General features: G+C 53.5%; 1 protein-coding gene across 1 annotated transcript; it reads right to left on the bottom strand.

The window, feature by feature from the left end:
- Positions 1 to 54: 54 nt before the first annotated feature.
- Positions 55 to 23984, bottom strand: RANGAP1 (Ran GTPase activating protein 1). Its single transcript, XM_033117439.1, has 15 exons — positions 23846 to 23984; positions 18801 to 18925; positions 15797 to 15860; positions 14868 to 15047; positions 12923 to 13057; positions 9180 to 9339; positions 8010 to 8122; positions 7550 to 7649; positions 7380 to 7464; positions 6194 to 6383; positions 5115 to 5234; positions 3613 to 3715; positions 2318 to 2406; positions 1951 to 2072; positions 55 to 1116 (listed from the first exon to the last, which is right to left on the bottom strand). The coding sequence occupies exons 3-15, from the start codon at positions 15836 to 15838 to the stop codon at positions 1047 to 1049; spliced, it is 1509 nt and encodes a 502-aa protein (XP_032973330.1). The 5' UTR covers positions 15839 to 15860; positions 18801 to 18925; positions 23846 to 23984; the 3' UTR covers positions 55 to 1046.
- Positions 23985 to 24948: the final 964 nt, after the last annotated feature.

Below are 24948 nucleotides of genomic sequence, written 5' to 3'. Positions count from 1 at the left end.
CAGAGAATGTCCCTGAGAGGGGCCCCTTTAGGTGACAGGTTCCTCAGGCTGCACTGTTGCCACACATGACTTTATTTGTGAAGCCCCGGGCACAGCCCGGACACAAAGAGCACGAAGGGAAAAGCACAGGGCGTCATAGAGCCAGCTGCTCAGGGAGGGAGGGCCCAGGACATCTCAGCCCAGCCCCTGCCGTGTCCCCGCCCCAGGTCCTTCATGAGCGCCAGAGATGCAGCTCAGGCAGCAGTGGGCCCTGCCCCTGCCCCCAGGCCAGAGAACAGGTTAGGACCTGTCCAGGTACCCCTGCTGCTCGGCCTCCAGGCCAGTCACAGACACCTCAGCAGCTAGGGGAGGGCCACCCTGGGTCCAGAGCCAGCACCATCCAGGCAACGCCTGTTTCAGGACCCTCTGGTGTCTGCCCACTGGCTTCTCATCATGTCCACATAGCACAGGCACCAGGGTCTTGCCCTCTGCCGACCACCCCTTACCCCCCTCCCATGGCAGTCTCTGCTTCTCACGCCAACAGGTCAGCACAGCAGGGATGGATGGTGGGGGACTGTGGTGGCTGCAGGACCAGGGCTTGGTGACAGGAAGCAGATGCAGCCGCCAAGTGGGCAGCCCCAGGCAGGGCGAGAAACGCAGCCAAGCCATAACAGACGGAGGGGACAGCTCACGGCAGCAAGTCCCCAGGCCTCAGTGCAGCCCAAGAGGGGAAGGAGGGCAGGGGGGTGGGCAGAGCCACCAGGACCTCCAGCCCGAGGCACAGATCAGCAGAGGCCCTCAGAGCGGTGAGTTTAATGGCAGAGCAGCTCCCAGCTCGCAGCCCTTTGGCCTGGGGCCAGCACCCCTCCAGTGGGACTAGGACCAGCCCGACAGGGAGACGTTAAAATCCCAAACCCCGACAAGATGTACACACCAGCACACACACGACACCGACACACATACTCGGAGGACTGACGACACACGCGACAAAGACCCTCCCTGCCTCTGGCCAGAGTTCTTCATCTGAGGCCCTGCCCACGTTACTGGTCCAGGCCAAGGGTCTAGGTTTAGACCTTGTACAGTGTCTGCAGCAGGTTGTGGCGGGCGAAGGAGCAGGATTCCAGGGCGCCGTTGGGCCTGTGGGGAGAGGGTCAGTGGGTGGGTGGGCACCTTTGGGACCTGGGGAGCTCAGGCTGCAGCAGAGGGGGTGGGGGCCATTTCCGAGGCTAGAAATGTGCCAGACTCCATGTTGCTAATTCTCACAATGACTTTTCAAGGGAAATGCACATGAAGGATGGGGGGGGGGGGGCGGCAGGGCAGCTTCCTCTCTCCTTTGTCCCCCTCCCACTTTCTCCCAAGGTGCTCGATTCCCTTGAAGTGTGGCTGGCTGGTCAGAGCCCTTGGAAACAACCTTGCCCCACCTTTTGGTTGGGCGCATGGGGAGACAGAGGCCGCGGGTCGCCTGAGGTCAGCTGGGGCTATACAGGCCTCAGCGAGGACGGGGACAAGCGTCCCCACGCATCCCTGGTGGGCTCCGGGGCCTGCAGGCCCCACCACACCCCAGGATCCTCCAGGATGAGGCCAGGGTTTCCAGGTCTCTGGGTACCGGCATCCCCAGGGAAAGCCAGCGTGACCGGCCTCTTTGGCCCCCAGAACCACTCCCAGGGACGTTGCCAAGCACAGGCCCTTGATCAGCAGTGCAACGTGGACGAATTCCTTTACTGACCAGGTTTCCTCATCTGGAAAATTGGGGCCACTCCATGTCCTCTGTCCCTCACAGGGAAAGGCACTGTCCCTGAGCCTTGTGTCCTCAGGGGGGCATGGGGAAGGAGGCCTCTAAAGGGTAATGGGAACCCGAACACGGATGCCAAGAGCCTGGGAGGCCTGGGGGTCTCCCACAAGCCCAAGGGACCTGCCAGCGAAGGCCTATGTGCGTGGGCCCTGGCCACATGAGCTGACGGGCACACTCACTTGGTCACGAATGCCAGCAGCAGGGGCACAAGGGCCTTGGGGAAGTAGTCCTGCTGCACCATGTGGTTCAGGGCCATCAAGGGGCCGTACAGGTTGGCAATGGCCTTGACCTTGTCTTCACTCTGCAAGGGGAACGCAGACAGAGGAAGGTGAGCTTCGGGGACCCCGGGAGGCCCTAGGTCTCCACCATCCAGCCCCCGCTTAGAGAGCCCTGTGGGCAAGGTCAAGGAGCCAGGCCCAGAACAGAGTGGGTGACAGGCCCCAGCAGGACTTGTGGGATGGGACAGGGGGGCGTGGCCAGAACACCCCCCACCACTGGTGCACCCCACCCCCACACTCCTAGGTCCCCCACTCCTTCCAGCCGAACCTTGAGCAGACCCATGTGGATGAGAAGTCTGGTGAGGAAGGCGTTGGGGTTGAAGGAGGCTGAGCTGAAGGCCTTCTTCATCAAAGCATCTGCAAGGCAGAAGCAGCATGCGGCAGGTGCTTCTTGCGGCAAAGGGCTGGCCATGGGTCAAAGGGCATGCAGCGCCCCCACCGCCCAAGGCTGGGTCCTGCCTCCTGCCCTAATCAGGAGGTGAACACAGGAGGTGGGTCGTGGACACACTCGTCTAAGGGGACAACTAACACGAGGGGAAGGGCTCAACCTACTGGCTGTGACACCGTGGTCCTTCCCTCTCCTGGCCTCTCAAGTAAAATGGGCTCAGGGACCTTGCACAGCTGGGGCGGAGACTGAGTGAGGCAGATCAGCCCTGGCGGAGGTTTCAGAGATTTTGTGGAGGTGAGGAAAGAGGAGTGGCTGAGGATCTGCAGAGAAGCCAGGGCCACTCGCTTCTGTGCGAGGTTATTCTGAGAAACAGTCCAGGTAACTTGTTCCCACAAATGCCCACGGGGTTGGGATCTCACGGAGTACACCTGGAGATTCCCACCTGGCCCTCACCTGCCTACCCATCCTCGCTTCCCACTGACCCTCCTGCCTCAATGTCACCCACAGCGCACCAATCCAGGAGACAGCACCCCAAGTGTTTGCAGTCCTTTCTACCTTTTTCCATGGGCTGTGCCCCTCACCTGCAGGCCCTTCCTCTCCTCTCTGCCTAGCCGAACCTAACCGACCCTCGGAGGCTCAGACATACGCTCACAAGGTAGAAGGTGAAAGGTGCTATAACGGAGGTAACTGAGAGAATGAGGTGATGAGGGGCAAAGTCATGACACGCTTTGGGGGAGGTGGGCCAGGGACCTCAGGAAGTCTTAAGAAAGATATGGGGAAAGCAGCGTCCTCCATGAAGGGGACCGCCAGGTGCAGGGGACCAGTGTTCAGAGGCTCAGCTCTCATCAGCCCTGCCGGAGAGGACTGCCTCTACAAGGGCCCTGGGGCTGTGACCAGCTGGTCTGCCTGCAGTGGGTGCCCCCTGGCCTGAGTTCCAACTGTATACAGCTGGATGGATTTCGGAAAGGCCTCAGCTTCCCCACATGCAAAATACAGAGAGGAGAGCACCCAGCCTGCTCTATGCAAGAATCCAACAGAGGAACAGGTGGGAGGGGCCGCAGAACAGTTCATATGTTAGCGCTGGAACAGAGGGGTCCCAATAACCAGAAATGTCACCTGAGCCCTGGAGCAGTGAAGAGGCAGGAGCCACCCAACCTCCCTCCTCCCCACGTTACCTACGGCATCTTGAACTGCCGTGCTCACTGTGGCTTCGTCCTTGAACACAGAGGACACCTTCAGGAAGGCATAGACCACCTTCTCTGGATCAGATGTGTCAGTCTGAGAACATAGGAGATAATGGCTGGTCACCAGGGGCCAGAGCCCTGGGCTGTGGCACAGTGGACACGTGCGTGGGCTCTGCTGCTGGCTCGAGGAGGCCCTGGCAAGATAGGGGTCTCTGACGTGCAAGGACAGGTCCTGCCTCATCTACACGGTGTCCTCAGAGCCTGGCCTATGCGTGAGCGAAAAATCAATCGCTAGCCTGTGACTCAGTGGTCCCCTTCCTGTAACCCAGCCTGAGGAAATAATCCAGAATGTGCACAAATATTCCCATGCAACAAAGTTTACGTCACCGACAACAGAGAAGATGGACACAAGATATCCTGTTTCCCCGAAAATAAGACCTAGCCGGACAATCAGCTGGAATGCATCTTTTGGAGCAAAAATTAATATAAGACCCAGTATATTATATTGTATTATAATTATATATTATATTATATTATATTATATTATATTACATAAGACCCAGTCTTATATTATAGTAAAATAACACCGGGTCTTATATTAATTTTTGCTCCAAAAGACCCATTAGAGCTGATTGTCCGGCTAGGTCTTATTTTCGGAGAAACACGGTAAATGTCCAGAAACTGGGCTAAGTGTTCCATCATTCATTGGGATCAAGGGCAGGAGAAGAGTTTTACTGACACAGGAAAATGATGAATGGTGGTAAATGAAAAGGTGGGCCAATTTAATCTCATTTATCCCGAAAAAAAAGCACAGATAAAACATAAAAAGGAAATCAGCCAAAACGTCAAGCCAGCTCTGCGAGTGGGCCCATTTTATTTTCATGTATCACTCACCCTCTTTGAACTTCAGTTTTCTCATCTGTACAGTAAGACTAACAGGCTCTCCATTTCAGGATGCCAAGAGCATTCACTAAAACCATGTCCAAGTACTCAGACCAGTGCCCGGCAGACAGGAGGTAGTTGATAATCAAAACGGAAAGAAGGAAAGGAGGGAGGGAGGGAAGGAGGGAGGGAAGGAGGGAGGGAATGAGGGAGGGAGGGAGGGAGGAAGGAAGGAAGGAAGGGAGAAAGCCGAATGAGGGCAACCTCTCTGCAATACGCATGTGACCGCCACAGGCGCCAAGGGCAGGACAGTTGCTCTAGAAGCAGCTGGTCCTACACAACGTGTAGAGGGAAGCCGGGGTGTGTGCACTGAAGAGAAAACGCTCCCTAATTCCAGTCGTCTGAGGTGCGGTGCACCTGCCCTTGCTGCAGCCCAAGCGTGTGTGCACTGGCACACTCATGTACACGTCTATGTATTTAAGAAGAATACCTGGCAGCCCCCGCTCCATTGACAGCCTCCCCCCTCCAGTCCCCTGGGCTCTGCTTGTCCCTTTGTTTGGCAGCTCCACAAGCTGGGGCAAGGACAGGTTTGCAGCCAGAAGTGCTGTTACCTGTTGGGCTATGAGCACGGCACTCTTAGGCCCGAGGCGTAGCAGTTTCTCCGGAGAAGGGAAAGCCAGAAATGTGGAGATGTCTGCGGGAGATGGCGAGGACAGCACGGGAGCTGGCTCCTGTGGGACAGATGGCACAGGTGGCACTGTGAAGGTCTGAACCTAGACCCCTCACCCAGAACTTGTGCCTTACTCTGGCCAGTCATGGCTCAGGGTCTAGAATTCTTCCTCCCACTTGTGCACAGTTCCCCAATGGGTGGGGGACCCCCAGACACTGGCCCTGGCTGACTCCTAGTGCACGAACCTCTGTGGTGGGGGCAAGCCACCTCCTGGGACTCCAAGAGCCTGGTGAGACCAAGTGGGTCCTCACCATGACAGGCGATGCCCCAGCAATGACTCCAGATGCGCTGGGGAACCCAGTGGCCCCACCAGGAAGTGGAGTCTAGCGCGAGTACGCAAGGGCAGTGAGCACCACAGCTGCCCAGAGAAAAACTACAAACAGAAGCACCCAGCCATTTGTTGAAATGTTTCCAGAAAACTGGAAAAGCAGCCAAATTCAACATGAGTAGTGGGGGGTCCTTGTCCAACCCAAAGTTCTCCAAAAGCTTCATTGGGGAACTTACGAGGGAACAGGATGAATGAATTAGGAACATGGCAGCCCTGACTCCACCAGCATCCTGGCCAGGCAAGGGACACCAAGGGCCCAAGCCGGGTCATGGTCTCAGCCAGTTTATGGAATAGGGGCTGTCCCTACAGGTCACCATGATAATCCACTGATGGATGGGAAAAAGAATTTCAATTTAAGTTTTTTTATTCTATTCTTTTATAAATAATTCTGTGTGTTTTATAATACACATGATGCAGCAATAGTACCTGTAAGTAAACACATCCACACTGAAGTCAATGCAAATACAGATAAAATAGCTACATTGGATGATTCTTTTTCACTCATACGTAGGAGCTTGAGATCAAAAACAGTTTGTGGACACTGGGCTTAAGTGGCCTCTCCCTTAACACCCTGTGAAGAAGTCACGTTCAGGAGACCAGGCTGTGATCCTGGCAAACACCAAGGCACTCACCCCACTGTTAGGGTCCAGAATCTTCCTCGAGAGTGTGGGTGACTCCTCTCCTTGCCCTCGCTGCTGTGGCTCTTCCTCCTCGTCTTCCTCCTCGTCCTCCTCTTCCTCCTCGTCTTCCTCCTCATCCTCTTCCTCTTCCCCATCCTCCTCGTCCTCATCCTCATCCTCGTCGTCGTCACCTTCGTCATCACTGCAGAGCGGAGTTGGCTAAAGCACAGCCTCCCTGCCTAGTGGCCCACGCCAGCTCGAGGCCTGGCTCTGTGAACCCAGACTCCAGCTGAGCAGGGGGAGCAGCTTCTCCCAGGGTCACCAGGGGGCTTGTCACTCATTTCTCAGCACCCAGGGAAGCCCATGAAGAGAATCAGATCTCATCCCTGCCCCAAAAGAGCCCCCTCTGTATCTGGGGATACAGAGAAAAGGAACTGTCACAGGGGCCCAGGGTCTGGCAGGAATCCTGCCCAGGCTGAGCGCCCAGGACGGTGCCACCCATGTCTTGCTGACCATAGGAAGCTACAGTTGGGGGGATGGGAGAGGTAGGAATTTCCCTGCCCAGCCCCCCACCCCCCAAGAAAGGCGGGTACGTTTCCCCTGGACCCTGAGCCTCTTGAGCCCATCTCTGTGTCCCCAGTTCCTAGCAGCAGCACAGGCTCTAGCTCTGAGGGGACACAAATGAGGATGTCACAGTGAATGAAGCCAACCTGGAGATCAAAGGGGCAGAGGGAGACAGGTGCTATGGGAGGGGGCAGCCTGCTGCCGCCCCACCCCGCCCCCGGTGGGCTGTGCAGACCCAGACACCCCTACCGTCTGCCTCGGTCCCTTCCTTTCTAGAGTCCGTCTCTCAGACGGATTGTAAGAACAAGTCTGAGCCCATCCATCGCTACCCTGGCCTCACTGCTGCCTGCCTTACCCGTCAGCATGGGCTCAAACATCGTCCCTGCAGAGCTCCCCGACTCACCGCTCTCCAGGGGCTTCTGTGTCCCTTTGCTGGATGTATGGAAAGTTGATTATTCTGGGCCCCTGCCCACTAGAATGAAGCCCCACAGGTCAGCAGCCTTCGCCGCCTTATTCTCATACCCCTGATGCCTACTGAGCACAGTGCCTGGCACATAACAGGAGCGCAAACACCCTTTTTTGAATGAACAGAAGTATTAACAGGAACACATGAGCCTAATGCCCCGAGCACTACCTGAGGGACGCCAGCACCCTGGCCATGTTGAAGCCGTCCAGCATCTCCTGGAGCTGCTCACAGCCTTCTTCTCCCAGGGCGTTGCCTGTTCACAGGGGAGGGAACGGAGGGTCAGGATGGGCGCTGCGGCCCGTCCAGCAGGCCCGAGCCGAGGCCACCGCCCCTCTTACCATTGAGGTCCAGTTTCTCCAGCTCGGCCTTCTCTGCCACAGCCTCGGCCACAGCCAGAGCGGCATCTCTCTTGATTTCACAGAACGACAAGTTCAGCTCCTACAAACAGGAGGAAGGGGTAGAGGCAGGCAGAGACGTGGGCCGGGAGACCAGAGCCCACTCGGAAGCCTCCATTTCCCCAAGGGAAGGGAAGACAGGCTCTGCCCTCCAGCTGAGCAAAATGTCACCAACAATACAAACAACGTTATTCACCCAACAACGTACCAGGTACTCCCCTCGTCGCATTTTAAAAATGAATAAACTGCGTTTCCGAGAGGTGAAGAGACTGGCACATCACCAAAGAGGGAGGGTGTGAGGGACTCAGGCCCACATGCCTTTGAAGATCAGACCTTCTGCCACCGCCCCCTCTACGCCCCCCCCCCCCCGCAGTGTGGGGGAAGCCTCGACCCCAGAGGGCACCTTCAGCTTGGCAAGCCCCCGTGGACGGCGTCTGCAATGGCAATGGCACCCCTGGAGCGCACCAGGCAGTCCCCAAAGTTGATCACCTCCGCTTGCCGTAAGGTCTTCAGGGTCTGCAGGGAGGAAGTGAGGGCCAGGGTGAGGGTCAGACCGCACCTGGCCCTTCGGGAGCCCACGTCACAGCCCGTCGGTCACCACACCGTCCTCTTCTGTATCCAGTCTGGCCTCCTCAGCTCTTCTCATCAGCTCCCGGTTGCCTAAACCCTTCTCCTCCCTATTCCCACATTACAGCCAGAACCCTTTTCCGGAAGCACCAAGCTGACTATGTCACACCCCTGCTTCAAATCCTCCATGGCTCCTGATTACTTACAGGAGAAAGTCTCAAGGACTCAGCAAGGCCACATGGTCCTGCCCGCCTCTCTTCATCTCTGCCAGCCCTCAAACATACCTTGAACCCTGGTCACGTCAAAACTAGGACCAATTAAGCAAGGATCCCGCTCATCTCTGGGCCTTCCCTCTGCTGCTGACACCTCTGCCTAAAATACCCCTCCTCCCACCCTCTTTGTCCGGAGAAAGTCCATTTGTCGTGTACAACTTGGCCACAATGTGACCTCTTCCAGGAAGCCTCCCCCTTGTGGATGTGAACTTCCTGTGTGCTCCCCAACACTTGCACACACGTCTGCTACCACCGCGCAGCAGCAGGGCTAGCCTTTTGGGGGACATGGAGCCCTACCAGGTTGATGGGGACCAGAGAGCCCTCCCATGCAGAGGCCCCAACAGCCAGCCAGCCACTGTGTTCGCAACCCTGCACTGTCACCAATTAGCCACTCCCTCCCTTCCTTGAACCAGGGGCTTTCTGAAGGCGGAGTCTTTGACTCAACTCTGAGTGGCCTGTGACTGGCACAGGGCTGGACAGACAGGGGCTCAATAAACAGAATCAATGAAGAAAACAGGCTGAAGTGGCCTTACGGATACTCAGCTGCCCAAGAAGGGTGCAGGCTAGCTCGTGACATGCCCTGCTCTGGGCATGTTTACACAGCTGGACCCACAGGTACTTACCAGGAAGCCGGGAAGGGGGCAAAGCAGCCACTGGCTGATGGGTTCCTGGCAAAGACAGCAGCCAGACCCTACGTGCCAGGGCCTGACCTGGTCCTGCTGCACCCGCCTCACCTTGGCCATGGCCACGGCACCCTTCTCGGTGAAGGTGTTGTCGTTCAGGTTGATGACCCGCAGCAGGGGGTTGATGGCGAAAGCCTGGGCCAGGGCAGTGACGCCGGGGGTGATTGATCCCATTCTGTGGCATGTGGACCTCCTCCAGAGTCCCGATTATCTGTGAAGAGCAGCGGGGAGAGGAAGAGGGGGGCACCTGAGCGCCAGTGCCATCCAGCAGGCAGGAGGGCCCGCACTACACACAGACACAGGGAGGGGCTGCTGCAAGCACAGGCAGGGGCTTATTCATGAACGTTCTGGGCACAGATCAGACCTTAAAGCGCGCTTTTGGGCATGGCTGCATCTGAGCCTCTCCACAACCTCATGAGGGAGACCTACCTGGGACTAGGATCTCCACAGGACAGAGAACACTAGGGATCAGAGAGGCTAAGTGACTTGCCCAAGGACACACAGCTATGAACACAGGTTTTTTAGTCTTGTGTCCTCTGTGCGGTGGGGACCCTGGACTCTGGCCCGTCAGCAGAGAAGAGTCAGCCATGGCTCTTCTCTGCACAGTGAAGCTCCAGTTGGCCTTTCTTTCTTGGGGTCCTCCTGCCCTATTTATACAATACGACTGGCAACCCACACACCATGGCCTTTTTTGGGGGTGAGGAGGGGGACTTCCATAACCCACCAAGCCACTTTTATCCCGACCTTTTGACACTTCTTTCTCTCTGCCTAGAATACTCCATCTTCTCATTTGTTGGTATTTTCTTGGTAGGCTGACTACTATGCATTTTACAGCTCTCACTTTGGAAGCCTCCTCTCCCAGGAAGGCTTCCTGGATTCCGCCCCCACCCCACCCCCAGCACAATCCACTGCTCTTCTTTTGTGCTCCCAGAGCACCCTGTCCTTCCTCTGTCATGGTGCTCATCATCCTGGAATATCAAAGTCACTTTCTTGTCTGGACCCCATCAGCCCCTGCGCTCTCCAGGAGAGGCCCACATCCCATCTTTCATGGCTACCTGGAAACTGGGCACAGACCTAGCATAATTCTGCACCTAACTAGGACCTTCTGTTGTCCCTGGGTGCCCAGCAAAGCATGGGGGCTCACAAATAAACAGAGGCATTACAGCGTAGAGAATACAGTCAATAATATTGTAATACCTATGTATGGTGTCAGGTGGGTACTAGACTAATCAGGGGGATCACTGCATAAATTATATAAATGTCTAACTGCTATGCTGTACACCTGAAACTACTATAAAATAATACTGAATGTCAACTGTAATTGAAAAAAAAGAGCACAAGATTCACGAGAATTTAAAAGTAACTTAACATAGATTTCAAGTACAGAAAAAAACAAAAACAAATAAACACAGGAAGGCCAACTGAGGCATATTACCAGTCAGGGCTTCTTAACATTTTCTGTGCTATGGATGCTTCAGGCCACCTGGCAAAGCCCCTGGGCTCCCTCAGAATAATGTTTCTAAATTTTAAGCTAAATTATATGGGATAACAAAGGAAATCAATCTGATTGGAAGACAGTTATCAAAGTATTTAGAAAACCCCCAAATGTGTGCTGTAGTAACATAATGTGCTTATAAAGGCACTAAAAAACAAGACCTAGGGGCAAGAAAGACCTAGAGGCAAGTCTACCATTACTGTCATCCTTGATGGATGAGAAACAAAGATTTCCATATTGCCAGGGTGCCACAAAAATGTCTACAAGTGGACACTTTGGACAACGTTGCTCAAGCAGTAGTTCACCATAATCAGAAGTGTCTGGACACTGATGGGAACCACTTTGAGCACCTCTTATAACTGCAGAAGTCAAACGTGACTTGTATTGATCTTTTGTTATCGGTTATACATTGAATGTTACAATTTTAATAGTTTTCCTTTCTTAAAATGTGTATACGTTTTTTTGGCACCTTCTGTATTTGTAGTTTAACACAAAACATCTGTGATTTCTATTAGTAACAAAATCAGAGATTTCTGAAGTCTGTATTTACAGCTGAAGGTAATACCGTGTTTCCCCGAAAATAAGACCTAGCTGGACAATAAGCTCTAATGCCGTCTTTTGGAGCAAAAATTAATATAAGATCAGATCATATATGATATATAAGATCCGGTCTTATAGTGAAATAAGACCTGGTATTATATATTACATTATATTATACCCAGCCTTATATAATATAAATATGCAACCCAGTTGTATATAATACATCTTCAAAGAGAAGATGATCTGATCCTTGTCATGTCTGTGTCCCAGCCCTTCTCTCCTTTTGATCAGAACATGAGAGGGGAAGGGAGACAGAAATGCAGACTGGCACTCAGCCTTTCCAGAATCTGGACTAATATAAGACCAGATCTTATATTAATTTTTGCTCCAAAAGACGCATAGACGCATTGTCCGGCTAGGTCTTATTTTCCAGAAAACACGGTATTATCTTTTAGCTATCTTAGTGAAAATAGTCACGCAACGTCCCCACCCATGTTCAAAGGCTCCCTGAATTCTCTCCAGACTATTGGGATCCCATGGACCCTGGGTTATGAACCCCGTCCTAAGAGCTCCAGGGGACACCTGATGACAACCACAACGTATCCCCATTCCTAGTGCACTGAGGACAGTGGCTGCGGGAAGGGGCACAGAGAAGGCGTGATCTTTAACATCACGATGTTTACGGGGATGGGAACTAGGCTCCTCCCACTCCAGAGGAGGAGGCAGGAGCTGCCCCGCAATCAGGGGGTCCGGTGAGCCATAGGCCCTGCTCCCGGGCTCACCACTCTGCTTGAGGAGATGAGCATCAGCAGGTGGGCGCCGTACGTGGCAGGACTGTGGGGGCCGCTGCTCTGGCCCAAATACCATTAATGCTGCTGGAATATTGTTTGCAAAGAAAACGTTTAAATTAAAAGGAGGGGGTGTGGGGATAGAGCCAGGAGAGCAGTTTCCAGGCTCTTGACCTCACGTGGAAAGGTGGTGGCTCGGGTAGTAGTTGGCTGTCAGCTGTAAACTAGTTAGCCATTGGCCACTAATATAACTGCCGTGGCTACGCTGGCAAGGGGGTTGGTTGATTGGCAGAGAAACGGGCAGCGGATTGTGACTAGCAAGTGCAGATGGCGGGTTGCGAATCGGTTGATCCTACTTCCTGTGTCTCGACCGGCTGCCAGTGAGAATATAGTGATATGACTCCTCTATCTATGGCTCCGTTGTTGTTCCTTTTTTGGCCTCACCATATCCTGCATTCTTGTGCAGGGAGCAGGAGCTGAGTCCCTGCATTACAGGGGACAGACCCCAAAGTTCCCAGCCCCCTGGGGGCAGGTGTGGTCCTCTCACAGAGCCTCAACACCAGGGACTCACCAGCAGTGGCGGGGGCGGGGGGGTAGGGAGGTGGAAGGGAGAGTAGGGGATAAGGACACCCGAGAGCACTTCAGCACCTGAGCCACTGCTCCTGCCCACCTCTCTGTATCAAGGGTAAGTCTGTGCCCCTGCCCACTAGAGGGCAGACAAACCTGACCAGCACTATTTAGGCACCGCCACAACTGTTTCTGAGCTGGCAGACATCACTCACTGCCTAGGGCAGCCTCCTAACCATGCGACTTGCCAGACATGCACGATAGGCATCTGCCTCCCTGCAGAATGGGCCAGCAGGCTCAGAGAGGGGAACCGGCTGGCCTAACGTCGCTCAGCTACGTTCCAGAGCTGGAATGCACACCCAGGACGGTTGGTGTAATGGGCAGGATGGGCAGAAACCACTCACTCCAAAAGCTTCTGCCAAGGCAGTGGCTCCGTCGTTCTCCAGACGGTTTCTGCCAGCCACGAAGACTTTCAAGGCCAGTGGCTTGCCTTGGGCACTGGATTTTCGGTGACATTCAGTCAGAGCTGCCGCCAGGATCTGTGGGGAAAGAAGCAAGGGGCCCAGGCCTAGGCAGGATGCCCTTTTTCCCAGCAGGGCAGCCATGCTGCTAAACTGGTCTTCAGCATCCCACGCCACCCACTGGTGGTGGACACAGGGACAAAGAACTGCTCAAAAGCACAATGGTCATCCCTCACGTGTGCCCAGCACCTTCCAGTTTCCAAAGGGCTTTTACTTCCATTGCTTCATGTGTGTGTCCTACCATCCTGGGGGTTTGGCCTCATGTTAGAGATGGGTGATTGAGGCCCCGCGAGAAGGGAGAGACCAACACTGAGCGGCCAAGTTCACGCCAGGTCTGGGGAAGCGGCTTCACAATCAGCCTGTCACAAGCCCTCTCTCATGAGTCCCATTTTCCAGCTGAAGCAACTCAGGGTCCGGGAGGAACAGAAACTTTCCCATGGTGGCTCAGTAGGTGGCTACTCTGGACCAGAACCCAAATCTTCCAGCATCTCTTCCATGCACGCCAATACCTAAGGAGAGCTGACCAAGGAGACTATGGCCCCACCATACCCATCTGATACACGCTGATGTCCAAAGCAGGGTCTCAGCTGCTGTGGGCAAAAACCTAAAACCCAGTTCGCCCTGTCCTTGGGGTGGTGCCTGGAGGTGGCTTCTAAGCTTCCGTGCCCAGGACTGCTGCCCGGCAGAGGTGAGGTGATGCATAGAAGACTGCAGCACCTTACAAGGGCGGCTCTGGCTCTCCCAGCACATCACACTCTAGGTTGGGCTGGACCTTTTTGTGCTGATGCAGACCTTTTCATGTCCTCACACACTCACACAGCGTATTACCCAATTAGACTGGGGGGTAGGGGGCGGGCTAGCTGAGATGGGCTTGGGAACGTACCCATGCTCTCCCTCCCATGGGGCAGGAGGTGCCAGGCACCCTCTGCAGGGGAGGCCACTCTGGCTCCTCAGCCTGGGCCTCTGCCAGCATCACACAGGCTCCTCCTGCTGCGCTGACGGGCCGTGTGGATGCAGGTTCAAATCCCACATCCATGCCACACGAGTTACATCATCTGGGGCCATCGACTCAAGATATGCAAGTCCAAGCCTAGTTATCTGAAAAACTGGGGACAGCATCACCCACCTGTCAGTGGAGGTGGGAGAATTAAGATAACACATATAATTCATCTTCAAAGAGAAGATGTCCCAATCGCTGTCATTCCTGTGTCCCAGCCCTTCTCTCCTTTTGATCAGAACATGAGAGGGGAAGGCAGACAGAAATGCAGACTGACACTCATCATTTCCAGAATCTGGGCCTAAAGGAGCCAGAATGGAGCAAGAGAATAAACGGTTGCCTCCCTCAGTGCAGGGTCTGGGAAGGAAAGTGGAGCTTTTCTACACTGACCCGCCTGACGGACTGTCAGGAACAAAGGTGAGCTGGGTCATCTCCTCTGGGCACCCTCCCCATGTGCACACGCCAGGCCTTGTGTGGTTCTGCCAGCTGTTCCAAGGGCACAGCAGGTCTAGGGACACCCAAAGCCCTGTGTTTTGCAGAACCAGCATATCAGAGCACGTATGCAATACTGCTTCTGTGTTGCCAAGGCAACACATGAACAGGGACAGTTGCTTAGCAACCCCACCCTCAAGGACGCCATCTCCTCTCACCACTGGCCATAGGCTCTTCTCCTTTGAGGCTCTTCTCCTTTGAAGAGAAACAACAGGCCAACCATCCGAGATGGTGGGTGGCTGAGAGTACAAACTTCAGAGGCAAGTGTATTATAGCAGGGGACTGAGCAGGGAGGAAGGCTGAGAGACAATGGGGCCATGAGGGAGGCCGCCGACCCACCTTGCCTCCACCGATGCCCATGCCACAGTTGTTGAGCTTGAGTTCGTGTAAAGTGAAGCAGGCAGAGCTCTTCAGCAGGGCCTCGAAGCCTCGCACGCCGTCAGGCCCAAATGCATTGTCACTTAGGTCCAGTTCCACCAGCTGGGCCCCAGCTGCGATGAGTCCCTCCCCTAGTGAGATCTGGGCATAGAGGGAGCTCACATCAGTGTCACAGACTTCTACCAAGTGCTGCTTCTGTGCCAGGTCCACTCCCCTCTGGGGGCACTCAGCTAGTGGGGAACTGGCAGACACAGATCACTTCAGCATAGAGCTGTCACATTATATACCCAGGACTGGAAACCCTGTAGAGGCCTCCTAATTCTGTTGGGGCATGGGGCTTGGTACATGTGGGGAGTTCAGGGAAGGCTTCTTGTAGGAGGAGACATTGGAGCTCAGTCCAGATGAGAATCAGCCAATCAAATATGAGGAGATTCCAGGCAGCAGTAGAAACATGAGCAGAGAGACATAAGCATGAAGCAGCACTGTGTGTGCTGACTGAGGTCATGAGGCAGCAGAAGCTCAAGGTGCAGGGGAGGGAAATGCCAGGACGAAACAGGTAACTGTAGGGAGCGACATCTCCAATGAGAGTGAAACCAAGCAGCTCAAGAACGAACCCCAGGAATCCCTGGTCTCTGCTGTCCTTCCTGTCAATAGACCTCCCAGTCTCTCAGGGCCCTCAAGTCCTGTTCACCCCCTGGCTCCCTGGTATCACCTGCACTCCCACCTGCCCGTCAGCACACAGGGCAGATGCTGTGCTTGCCTGGCTTCCGTTTCAGCATCTCAGTCACCCACAGGACGTATCTTAGTGTCCAGAAAGGAGGTGTGAGAAAAAGACCTGGGAACTGCCCCAGGGGGTTCTGTGTCTGGGAGCAGTGGCCTCGTTCACTTACCAGGGCCGGCGGGATCTCGGACCGCAGCCTCCCCGTGAACATGTCACTCCAGTGGCATCGCTTGGAAGGAAGAAGAGTTAGCTGAGACCCTCAGAGGTGGCCTGTGGGCAGCACCTCATCTCATGAACTTGGACGCCAAGCACTACAAGACTTCTTAATTGGGCTTTGTCAGTGAAAAGCTGGAGCAGCTCTGGCCAAATCTGGTGGGACCTGAAGACCCTCAAGGGCCTTGGGGCTCAGGCTGAAGTGTCAGGGAAACACCTCATCTGTCCAGCCCTCTGGTTTCCTGGGAGGGAAACGGGGTTAAAGGCCCCAGGCCCATGGCAAGGCAGTGGCAGGTCCAGGACCAAGATGGCTAAGTCCTCCTTTCCAATGCCAGTTTCCCATTCGGTGTGGGCTACAGCGATATGTGACATGATTTTGGGTGGTAGAGGAAGAGAAAAGTAAAAAATATGGGATCCAGCAGTGAGGAAGTTACTCTTTTTTCGAGCTTCTTTTTAACCCTCCTGACCTCTTCTGGGTGACCTGACTTTGAGGCTGGCGGGTCTTACCCAACCCCCTACTTCTTGTTTGTCAAACAAAGGTGGAGCAGGCCTCAGGCTCAAGGCCTTTAGGTGGCAATGGTAAGGGATAACACTTTCCATTTATAGAAGAGGTCATGTTTGTTTTTCAATTACTTCAAAGTGAAGGAAGTATTAGGTAAATGTCACGAAGATGGTGGCCACATGACTGGGTCATGTAACACACTGGCCAGCACTGGCAGTCTCCATGCACACCCCCCTACCCTCCAAGTTGGTTGCTGTGTCCAAAATAACTCTGGCACCTCCTACCTTTTCTGGGCCAAACCTGGAAATGAGGGGAGAAGGGGAGGCACCTTTCCCCTGAATAATCCAGTCCTTAACATGGATAAACTAAATCCAACCTCAAGTTCTAGGGAAGCTGGTTTTGTAGAAGGTAAGCAAAATCACTCACACACCTGGGTCTCAGGAGACGCTCTGTACAGGTCTGCTTCCATGAGTTACACTGGCACGCAGGCCAAGACAGGGCCACCGCCTGAGCGCCAGAAACACCTCACAACTGGCACTCTCCTCAAAGCTTCCGAAATCCAACTCTGATGGGCTGAAGGTCAGCAGGGAGCCCCCAAGGATAAGGCATGGGTTCTGAACCCGACGTAAACTGACCCCAGACCCGCCACTCTCTGTCTCTGACCCCTGGTATCCGATCTTTGAAATAGACTTTTTAGGCCTCACGACCTCCGAGTGGGCAACAGACAGTGAGGAGGCCGGGCTGGTATCTGGGCTCCAATCCCGACCCACTGGGATGTGTGATGGGGGTCGGGGGGCCCACACTTTTCCTCATCTGTCACGACCTAACAGTGCACATGGCTCAAACAGGGCAGATAATACCTCATCCCAAATCAGTACCATGCCCAGAGCACGACGAGCGTCAAGGGCAGCTCCCACGTGCCCCTGCCCCAACCCTGGGCTCCCTCCTGCTCAGAAGCAAGACTAAGATGCTGGGGTGGGGTGACCCAGAGCAGAGGGTCTGCACAGGGTGACAAGATGCACATGGCACTCCCCCTGGCCGAGCCCTCTCATGATAGGAGCCTGCATTTGGCCATCATGGCAAACTCTCCGGGAAGAAAAGCTTCATGGAGGAGCCAGACTCAGTTTGAGTTTAGTGCAAGGCCACGTAAGGCAAATAAGTTGGTGATGCTGGAGCTGGAACCCAGGTCCCCGGGTGCCAAAGCTCAGCTCCTGCAGCCTCCAGGCCCAGCCACATCTGTCCTGTGCAGTCACCGGGCAGGACCGGACTCGTATGTCGGAAAACGTCCCAGCTTCCGCTCAAAGAAAGGCCAGCCCGCGGCAGGCGAGCAGAAACAGTCACAGCCTGGGCTGTTACCTGACTGCGATCTTCCTGAGGAAACAAACATCAAAGGCGACTTTCCTTTGATGTTTGTTTCCTCAGGAAGATCGCAGTCAGGCCCTGACCGGGCAAAAGCTCTGTTTCCGCTCGTGACCCCCAGCCCAGTACCCTTCTGAAAACAGCTGTGCCATGGAACGAGCACTGGACTCGGAAGTGTGTGGCGTGGCCCAGCCACTTAGCAGCAGTGGATCCTGGGCTATTTGCTCAGCCCCTCTGAGGCCCGTACTTCCACTGACATACAAAACGGAGAGTCCTTTATTACTGGGTTGCTGTGAGGATTAAATGACAGGTGTGAAGAAGCCTAGCACAAGCCTAGCCTTACAACAAATTGAGAGCCGTTTTCCAGTCTGAAAGCAAGGCTCTTCCCTCATGACTCTCTTCAGAGGCTTTAATTACACTGGGGTTCCTGGGAAGGGAGCTTGCAGTGACATCTTCTTGACCACCCCCCTTTTTTTCAAAGAGCACCTTAAAGTACTGGTGTTCAGTGGAAACCCAACTTTGGACACACTAGGAGGGGCGCCACTTGGAGCTAACCTATAGGAAAGAACCGGCCACTCAGCTGTGTGGAGTGTGGTCAGCTGGCGCCGCCTCGGGCTGCAGCACCTACCCAGTCCGCCAGGCGTCTGACTCCTCTATTAGGCAATCTTTGCGTCTGGAGCTCCGTGCTGGCGGGGGCTGAGGGTTTGTGCCCACAGGGAGGTTCTCGAAGCCTGATTCTGTGCCCTCCCCTCCTTCACAGGTACCAGATCTGCAAAGCAAGCTGAAGGCTCTCCCTGTCCGGTTTCTGTTCTTTGCCCCTTTGCCTTTCACGTGTGCTGCCCCCACAAACCTTACATTCCTATGTAACAGCAATCTCAGTGTCTGTTACTCAGGAGCCGAATGGACTCATCACGCAGAGAGACGGGCCCTGGCCAGCAGAGTGCTCTGCGGTGGCCAGAGGCCAGGAGCTCTTCCTGGTGACAGCCAACCAGGCCGGGGCCCAGGAGGTCCTGGACACAGCTCGGGTGCTGGCCGTGGGAGCGGAAAGCTTGTCCCCAACCCAGTCGGGGCCTGCTCATCCTGCAGATCTCACCCTTCAAACTCCGATTTCTTCTCCAAAGCCTTGGCGATTGACCCCTGGCCGCTTCCACGCCCACCGTGTTGCCCTCCAGGCGCAGAGCCTCTAAGCGTCAAAGTCTTCAATCTCCTTAATCACATCCTTGGCTGCTCAGGACCAAAGAATAGAACTTCAGACTTTTGGAGTCACGAGCAATGAGGCAGGAGAGAGCCTGACCACTACCCTGTCACTCACAACTCCAGCCGTGATGTGCCAGGCCCTGCCTTACCAAGGAGACGCAGACAGGCTCACCGTGCAGCAGGGGCACAGCGACAAGGGCAATTTCTCTATAATGAGTGTTCAAACAAGGCATGTACAAAAGGTCTGGGGCCCGGGAAAGAGTGACCGGTTGCTTAGTGTAAAGAAGGTGCTTGGGGCACCCGTGAGGAATGTGCGTGGAGTGGAGCTTCCCAGGACCGGAGCGCACCAGGCGAAGCAGGGGAATGGCCCCCAAGTCAGGGGGCCAGCAGGTACCACGGCACGAAGGGCTTCCAAGTGTTTCAGCTGTTCATGTTTGGGGTGTTCATTACTGTACTGTTTTATTATGATGAAAAATTCCGAACAACCTAAATGCCCATCAACAGAGGGTAGGTGGATAGGGTAATTCACTAGGTTCAATACAGTTACACGAATGTCATGAATGGTGACACGGGTGTTTGACTTAGAAAATATTTGTGTTATAGTGGTAAGTGAAAAACGAGGTTTTCCAATGGTATTTGGCCTGATAACACTTTTAGAATGTTGTATTTATTCTCTCTCTCGCTCTCTCTCTGTCCCTCTCTATCATACACACACACACACACACCACACACACACACACACACAAAAACAAAGTCCAGAAGGATAGAAAACAAATATTAAAGCATCTCTAGGTGATGGGATTACGGATGCTTCTGTGTTTCCCATCACCTGCAGTAAAAATGTTCTCAATATATCAGGTAATAAAGCAGCTTTAAAAAGAATTTGTAATAGGGCGGCCGGATGGCTCAGTTGGTCAGAAGCACTGTGCTCTGAACAACAAGGTTGCCGGTTCAATCCCCGCATGGGATGGTGGGCTGCGCCCCTGCAATAAGATTGAAAACGGTGACTGGACTAGGAGCTGGGCTGCGCCCTCCACAACTAGATTGAAGGACAACGACTTGGAGCTGATGGGCCCTGGAGAAACCACACTGTTCCCCAATATTCCCCAATAAAAGTTTAAAAAAAAAGTATCTGTAATAAAATCAATTATTACCCAAAAAAAAAAAAAAAACGGAACTCAGATACTTTTAGGAAAGGCAAAGAGTCTAGAAAATGTACCAAAATTAACAGTAGTTATATCCCTGAACTGTGTGATAATGAAGGTATAGCCTGGTTTTTTTCCCTTCTTTCAGTGTCTCTGTATTCTATAATGAGCATGTATTAACTTTATCATCTGAACAAAACACACCAGTTACTTGAAACAGAACAAAATCTAGCCTGGCTGGCACAAGATGGAGTGGGGTGGGGTGACGTGGTAAGAAAAAATAGAAATATATATGGGAGATAAAAGTTTGAACTTGACCTTCTGGGTTTACAACGTCTACAGAGGGTCTAGAGGAAGACGGTAACTTACAGCCTATAAGGGGCTCCCTGAGTTGTCCGACCTGGGGGCCTCTGCCACACGCCTGCCTGCCTCCCTCTCCCCTCCACCCTCAGCAGTACTTCCTCAGAAGCCCTTGCTAACCTCCCAGCCAGGTCAAGTCTCTGCGGGCGGTACGGCCCCGATCTCTCACTTTACCACTGTCTAAATGATGACTTCATCACTATACGGTGACTTTGTCAATACTGTCTTCCTCACTAGGTCATGAGCTCCATGAACAAAGGGACTGGATCTGCCTCCCTCACTACCACATCTGCCTCCCTCACTACCAAGCATTTAACACACATTTTACACACATGAACTCATACATCCCTCACCACATCTAATAAGGTGGTTACTGCTACATCTGTTTTACAATTGAGGACATTGAGACACAGGAAAGGTAAGTAAATGCCTACCAAGGTCACCACAGCTAGAAAGTGGTGATCAGCATTCATTTTCCATTTCTCATTTCAAGAGACGAAAGGCTGGACAGGTATGAGCCTCCCATTTTCTAGAAGTGAAGGCTGAGGTTTCAAGGAATAAAGCAACTCTGCCCAGGAGTTCAGGGGGAAATGGCAGCGCTGGGCTTCAGACTGGTTTTCCAAAACTGAACCTATGTGCTCCCCTCCAGACCCTTGCTTCTGCGCACAACCATGGACTTCATGCAGCCCCCAAGCAGAGAAGTCCCTTAATCCCTCCCCTACTCTCCTGGGTGATTACTCTGGAGCTGGCACCCAGGGCAATGGCTGGAATGACCTTTCAGTCTTTTAGAAGACCTGCTCCAAAAGAAAGCCCCCTTTAACATCCAGGGACTGGCAAGGTCAACAAGGAAAGAGGAGAACTACTCAAGGGCATGTTTATGTACTCCTGAAAAGCAATGTGAGGGCTGGCCCAGTGGCTCAGGTAGTTGGAGCGGCGTGCTCCGAGGTTGCTGGTTCGATTCTCACATGGGCCAGTAAGTTGCACCTTCTACAGCTAAGATTGTAAACAATGGCTCTCCCTGGAGCTGGGCTGCCGTGAGCTGCTGGAGGTCGGCGTGAGCTGTCCTGGGCTGCCACGGGCTGCTGTGTGCCGCGGTGGGCTGCCATGTGCTACCAGGAAGCAGCTGGTGACCAGTGTGAGTGGCCAGCAGCCAGCGTGAGTGGCCAGCAGTCGGCGAGAGGTGCTGTGAGCGGCCAACCGATGACTGACTGCCTCAGCCAGGGAGCTGTGTCCTACACAACTAGACTTAGAAACAACGGCTTGAAACCGGAGTGGGAAGGGGACTGGGCGGAAGAAGGGAAGAAAAAAAAGTCAATGTGACAAGAGATGTCTGGGCCTCCAAGGGAAGACAACTTATGTTGTATAAGTGATCTAAGTACAGAAACACACAGATACTGTGCTTTCCACAAGTTCAGCCCTGGGCAGAGTCTCAAGCACTGACCAACCCTGGAAGGAAATGCACCAAAATGGGAAGAGTGGGGACAACAGAGGGTGGGGGTCTCAATGAGTTTCCTCTCACTTGGTTTTCAATCCAAATGGAGTTTAACCAACTGTCATGAGGCTGAGTGGCAGGGATTTCTCTTTTTAGCCTCTGCCACCTCACAAAGTAACAAGTTCCAGGTGTTTATCACTCTGCCATGTAAAGCAGAATGGCCTTTCTTTGTCCTTAAATGACTTCCTGGGGAGGAAAAGGGCCTTGTTCTAATCACCAGCTTCATGTCCTCGCACTGGCTCTTGCCTACCCCCAACTGCGCTGGCGCACTCCCAGCCAAGATGGAGTCCCTTTCTGGGCCCATGATGAGGCCGTTGTGGCCTCAGCACAGCATTCAAGGGCCCTCTGTCCTGGGCTCCCAATGGGATTCTGACTTTTCTTCCAAGCCTACCTTGTGGGTCTCAGCTCCTGTGTCTACTTCATGTGGTTCCCTGCCTGCTGTGCCCTTTCCCCTTCAAATCTTCCTTCAAGGACAGTTCAAACACTACCTCATCCAGAGACTTTCTGGGCCCTCCTAAGCTAAAAAGCGATCCCTTTTCCCTGCCTTCCGGTCATGTTTTTCAGTGTCTACCTCCTATTAGTTATTTGGGTACCTCATTCCCATTCCAGGTTAGGAGCTCCTCAGAGGCTGGGGCTATAAGCAGGGCATCCCCGTGACCTTATAAATGGGAGGCCACATGTACAGCCTGGGCTGGTGAAGTGGTTATCTGCACGGATTTTAGGGCCAGACAAAACTTGAGTTTCTAAGACCAGCTGCATTACTTACAGCCTGTGCTCTTAGGTAAGTCCTATCAATTCCCTGAGCCTCAATGTTCCAATCTGCAAATGGGAATGAAACTACCTCAAGGGCTTTTGGAGGACAAATTGAGATACTATTGTATGGCACTTAAGACTCTGCCTGACACAGTGTTCAATGAATAGCATTTAATAGCAAATTCATGGTCACTGCCACCAAGCTGAATGTCTACTGAGAAGCACAGGAACAGGGATGCAGCTGGACCTCTGTGAAAACCCTGGCTCTGCTGCCTATTTACCAGGTGCATGACCTTGGGTTAAGTCTCACAAGTCCTTTTTCCTTATTTTATAAAATGGCAACATTTCTACCTTCCTCTCTCAGGGATGATGCAAGGATCAAAAGTATAAAAGCACAAGGAGGAATTCAGTAAATTTTAAGGCCCTGTAGAGATGTTAAGAACGTACATCACCACACTGCCAGCAACCCAAGGACTAGAGCAATCTCTGACCAGCAGAGGGGAGCAAACCTGGCTGTACAACGTGACAACCAGGCAAGTCCAGACCAGTTTCCCTGGCTGGGCTGGGACATCGAGAGGCCTATAAAATATAGACATAGGTGCCTTCACTTCTAGACACCAGGGGATTCAGGGTTGGTTGGTGCCAGCCATGCCTTGGCCAGGGAGAGAGAGAAACGGTCTGCATTCTGATTCCTACTTGTTTCCAGTCTTGGCGCCTGGACACAGACAGGAACATCCAGCCTCTCCAGGGGGCATTAAACTGCATGGACCAGACCTCCTGAGAGGGTCTGGATTGTGGTTTTAATGTAGCTCCATAAGGGCCTCAGCTCTGGGGAAGGTGATAGGTATTCCCAGACCAGCGAGGGATGGTGGGGGTGGATCTGAAGAAGTCCAGCGAATATATCATGGAACTGCCACTAACTGTGGTCCCTCCAAGAGATAAAGGGATCCTTCCCACCTGTCAGCCAGAATAGTCACGGCAAGAATGCCCACTGCAAACATGAAGACCAGCAAGGAAGCCTGTGTGTGCTCAGGGCAAATAACCTTTGAGCCTCACAGTCAGATGGGCCCAACGCTACCTCACAGAGCTGCAGGGACATGTTATGTGATTATATAACTAAATGAGCCTGACAACCAGTAAAAGTGCTCATTTGCATACTCCTTTTCCTCCCTTAGGCCAGCCCGCACAAGAACTCACCATCTTCTGCAGTGTTGAGTTTGAGACTCTTGCCCTTGAAACTCAGCTGTCCCCCCGCCACCTGGGTTTTGGCTAGCGTCTCTGCCAACTTGGCAATGTCTTCAGAGGCCATGCTTGACACGTTGGGGGGCTCCCCTGGAAATCTGCAAACTGAGGAAGCCAAAGTTTCATTAAGGGAGAGGAGTCCCCTGGGGTCTTCTGGTTGGGGAGGGCAGGGTAGAACATCAGCTGTTTCAGGGGCCTAAGCCCTCCTCCCCTGCTTTGGAAATCCCAAGAGCTAAACTACTGAGAGAAATGAAAACATTAGGGAAGGAACAGTTTCTAGAAAGGTGGAAGAGGTGATGAGAAAGCAGAAAAATCATATTTCGCCTCCAAAGAGTTACAATCTCACAAATCCTCCTCTGCCCAACTGCCCCAGCTGGGCCACCCAGCAAAGCCATGTAAGTTGCCCAATTCCTGGGCCCCCAGTGAGTGGCAGTTGAGTCCCAGACCCGGCTGCAGTCTGTCCCAAGCACACACCTGCCTGATCATCTTGGCTGCTCTCTGTTTGAGGATCCCATTCCTCAAACAGAACACAGATGGCTATGGGATCCAGGTCATCCATCCCAGAGAATGCCCCACCACCCACGCTGGCATGACTCTCAGGGTGGGGGTACAGGGGTCAGCCCACTGCACATCTGGTTTCACCCTTGGCTAGGAGACAAGGCAGCCCATGGGAGGTTGGGCCTCAGGGGTTCCTAGGAGACCAGAGGTTTTCTACATCACAACAGTCACCATCACAATACACCAAGGGCAGAGATGCTAGAAAAAGGAGCTTCCAGCCTAGAGCTCAGCAGACTGGCGGCCCAAAGGACCACATTTCCCCAAGAGGAAATGGCTGGTAATTAGGGAGACGAAGGAAGACTGATATGGAGGATAGAACAAGGAGATGCCCACGAAGACTCCTTCTATCCAGAACTTCCTCCCCCAGGCTTCTCAAACTCAGACACAGTTGTGATAGCAACCCATCCCCAGGCTTCCTCTGGGCCCAAATAGCCAGTTTCCCACCTGTTTCTTATCTTACCCCTTTCACCCTGGTCTGTCTGTATGTCTTTATCAATAAG

This window comes from Rhinolophus ferrumequinum, chromosome 10 (genome assembly GCF_004115265.2).
Source record: "Rhinolophus ferrumequinum isolate MPI-CBG mRhiFer1 chromosome 10, mRhiFer1_v1.p, whole genome shotgun sequence".
NCBI lineage: Eukaryota > Metazoa > Chordata > Mammalia > Chiroptera > Rhinolophidae > Rhinolophus > Rhinolophus ferrumequinum.
This window is presented reverse-complemented; position numbering and strand designations above follow the sequence as displayed.

Excerpts from the sequence above, each read along its gene's own strand:
- RANGAP1 (XM_033117439.1), bottom strand. The coding sequence starts at position 15,838 with ATGTTCACGGGGAGGCTGCGGTCCGAGATCCCGCCGGCCCTG. Across the intron at positions 13,058-14,867 it reads TGGGCATCGGTGGAGGCAAG|ATCCTGGCGGCAGCTCTGAC; the intron begins GTGGGTCGGCGG and ends CTTTCCCCACAG. Across the intron at positions 7,650-8,009 it reads GGGGGCTTGCCAAGCTGAAG|GAGCTGAACTTGTCGTTCTG; the intron begins GTGCCCTCTGGG and ends TCCTGTTTGTAG.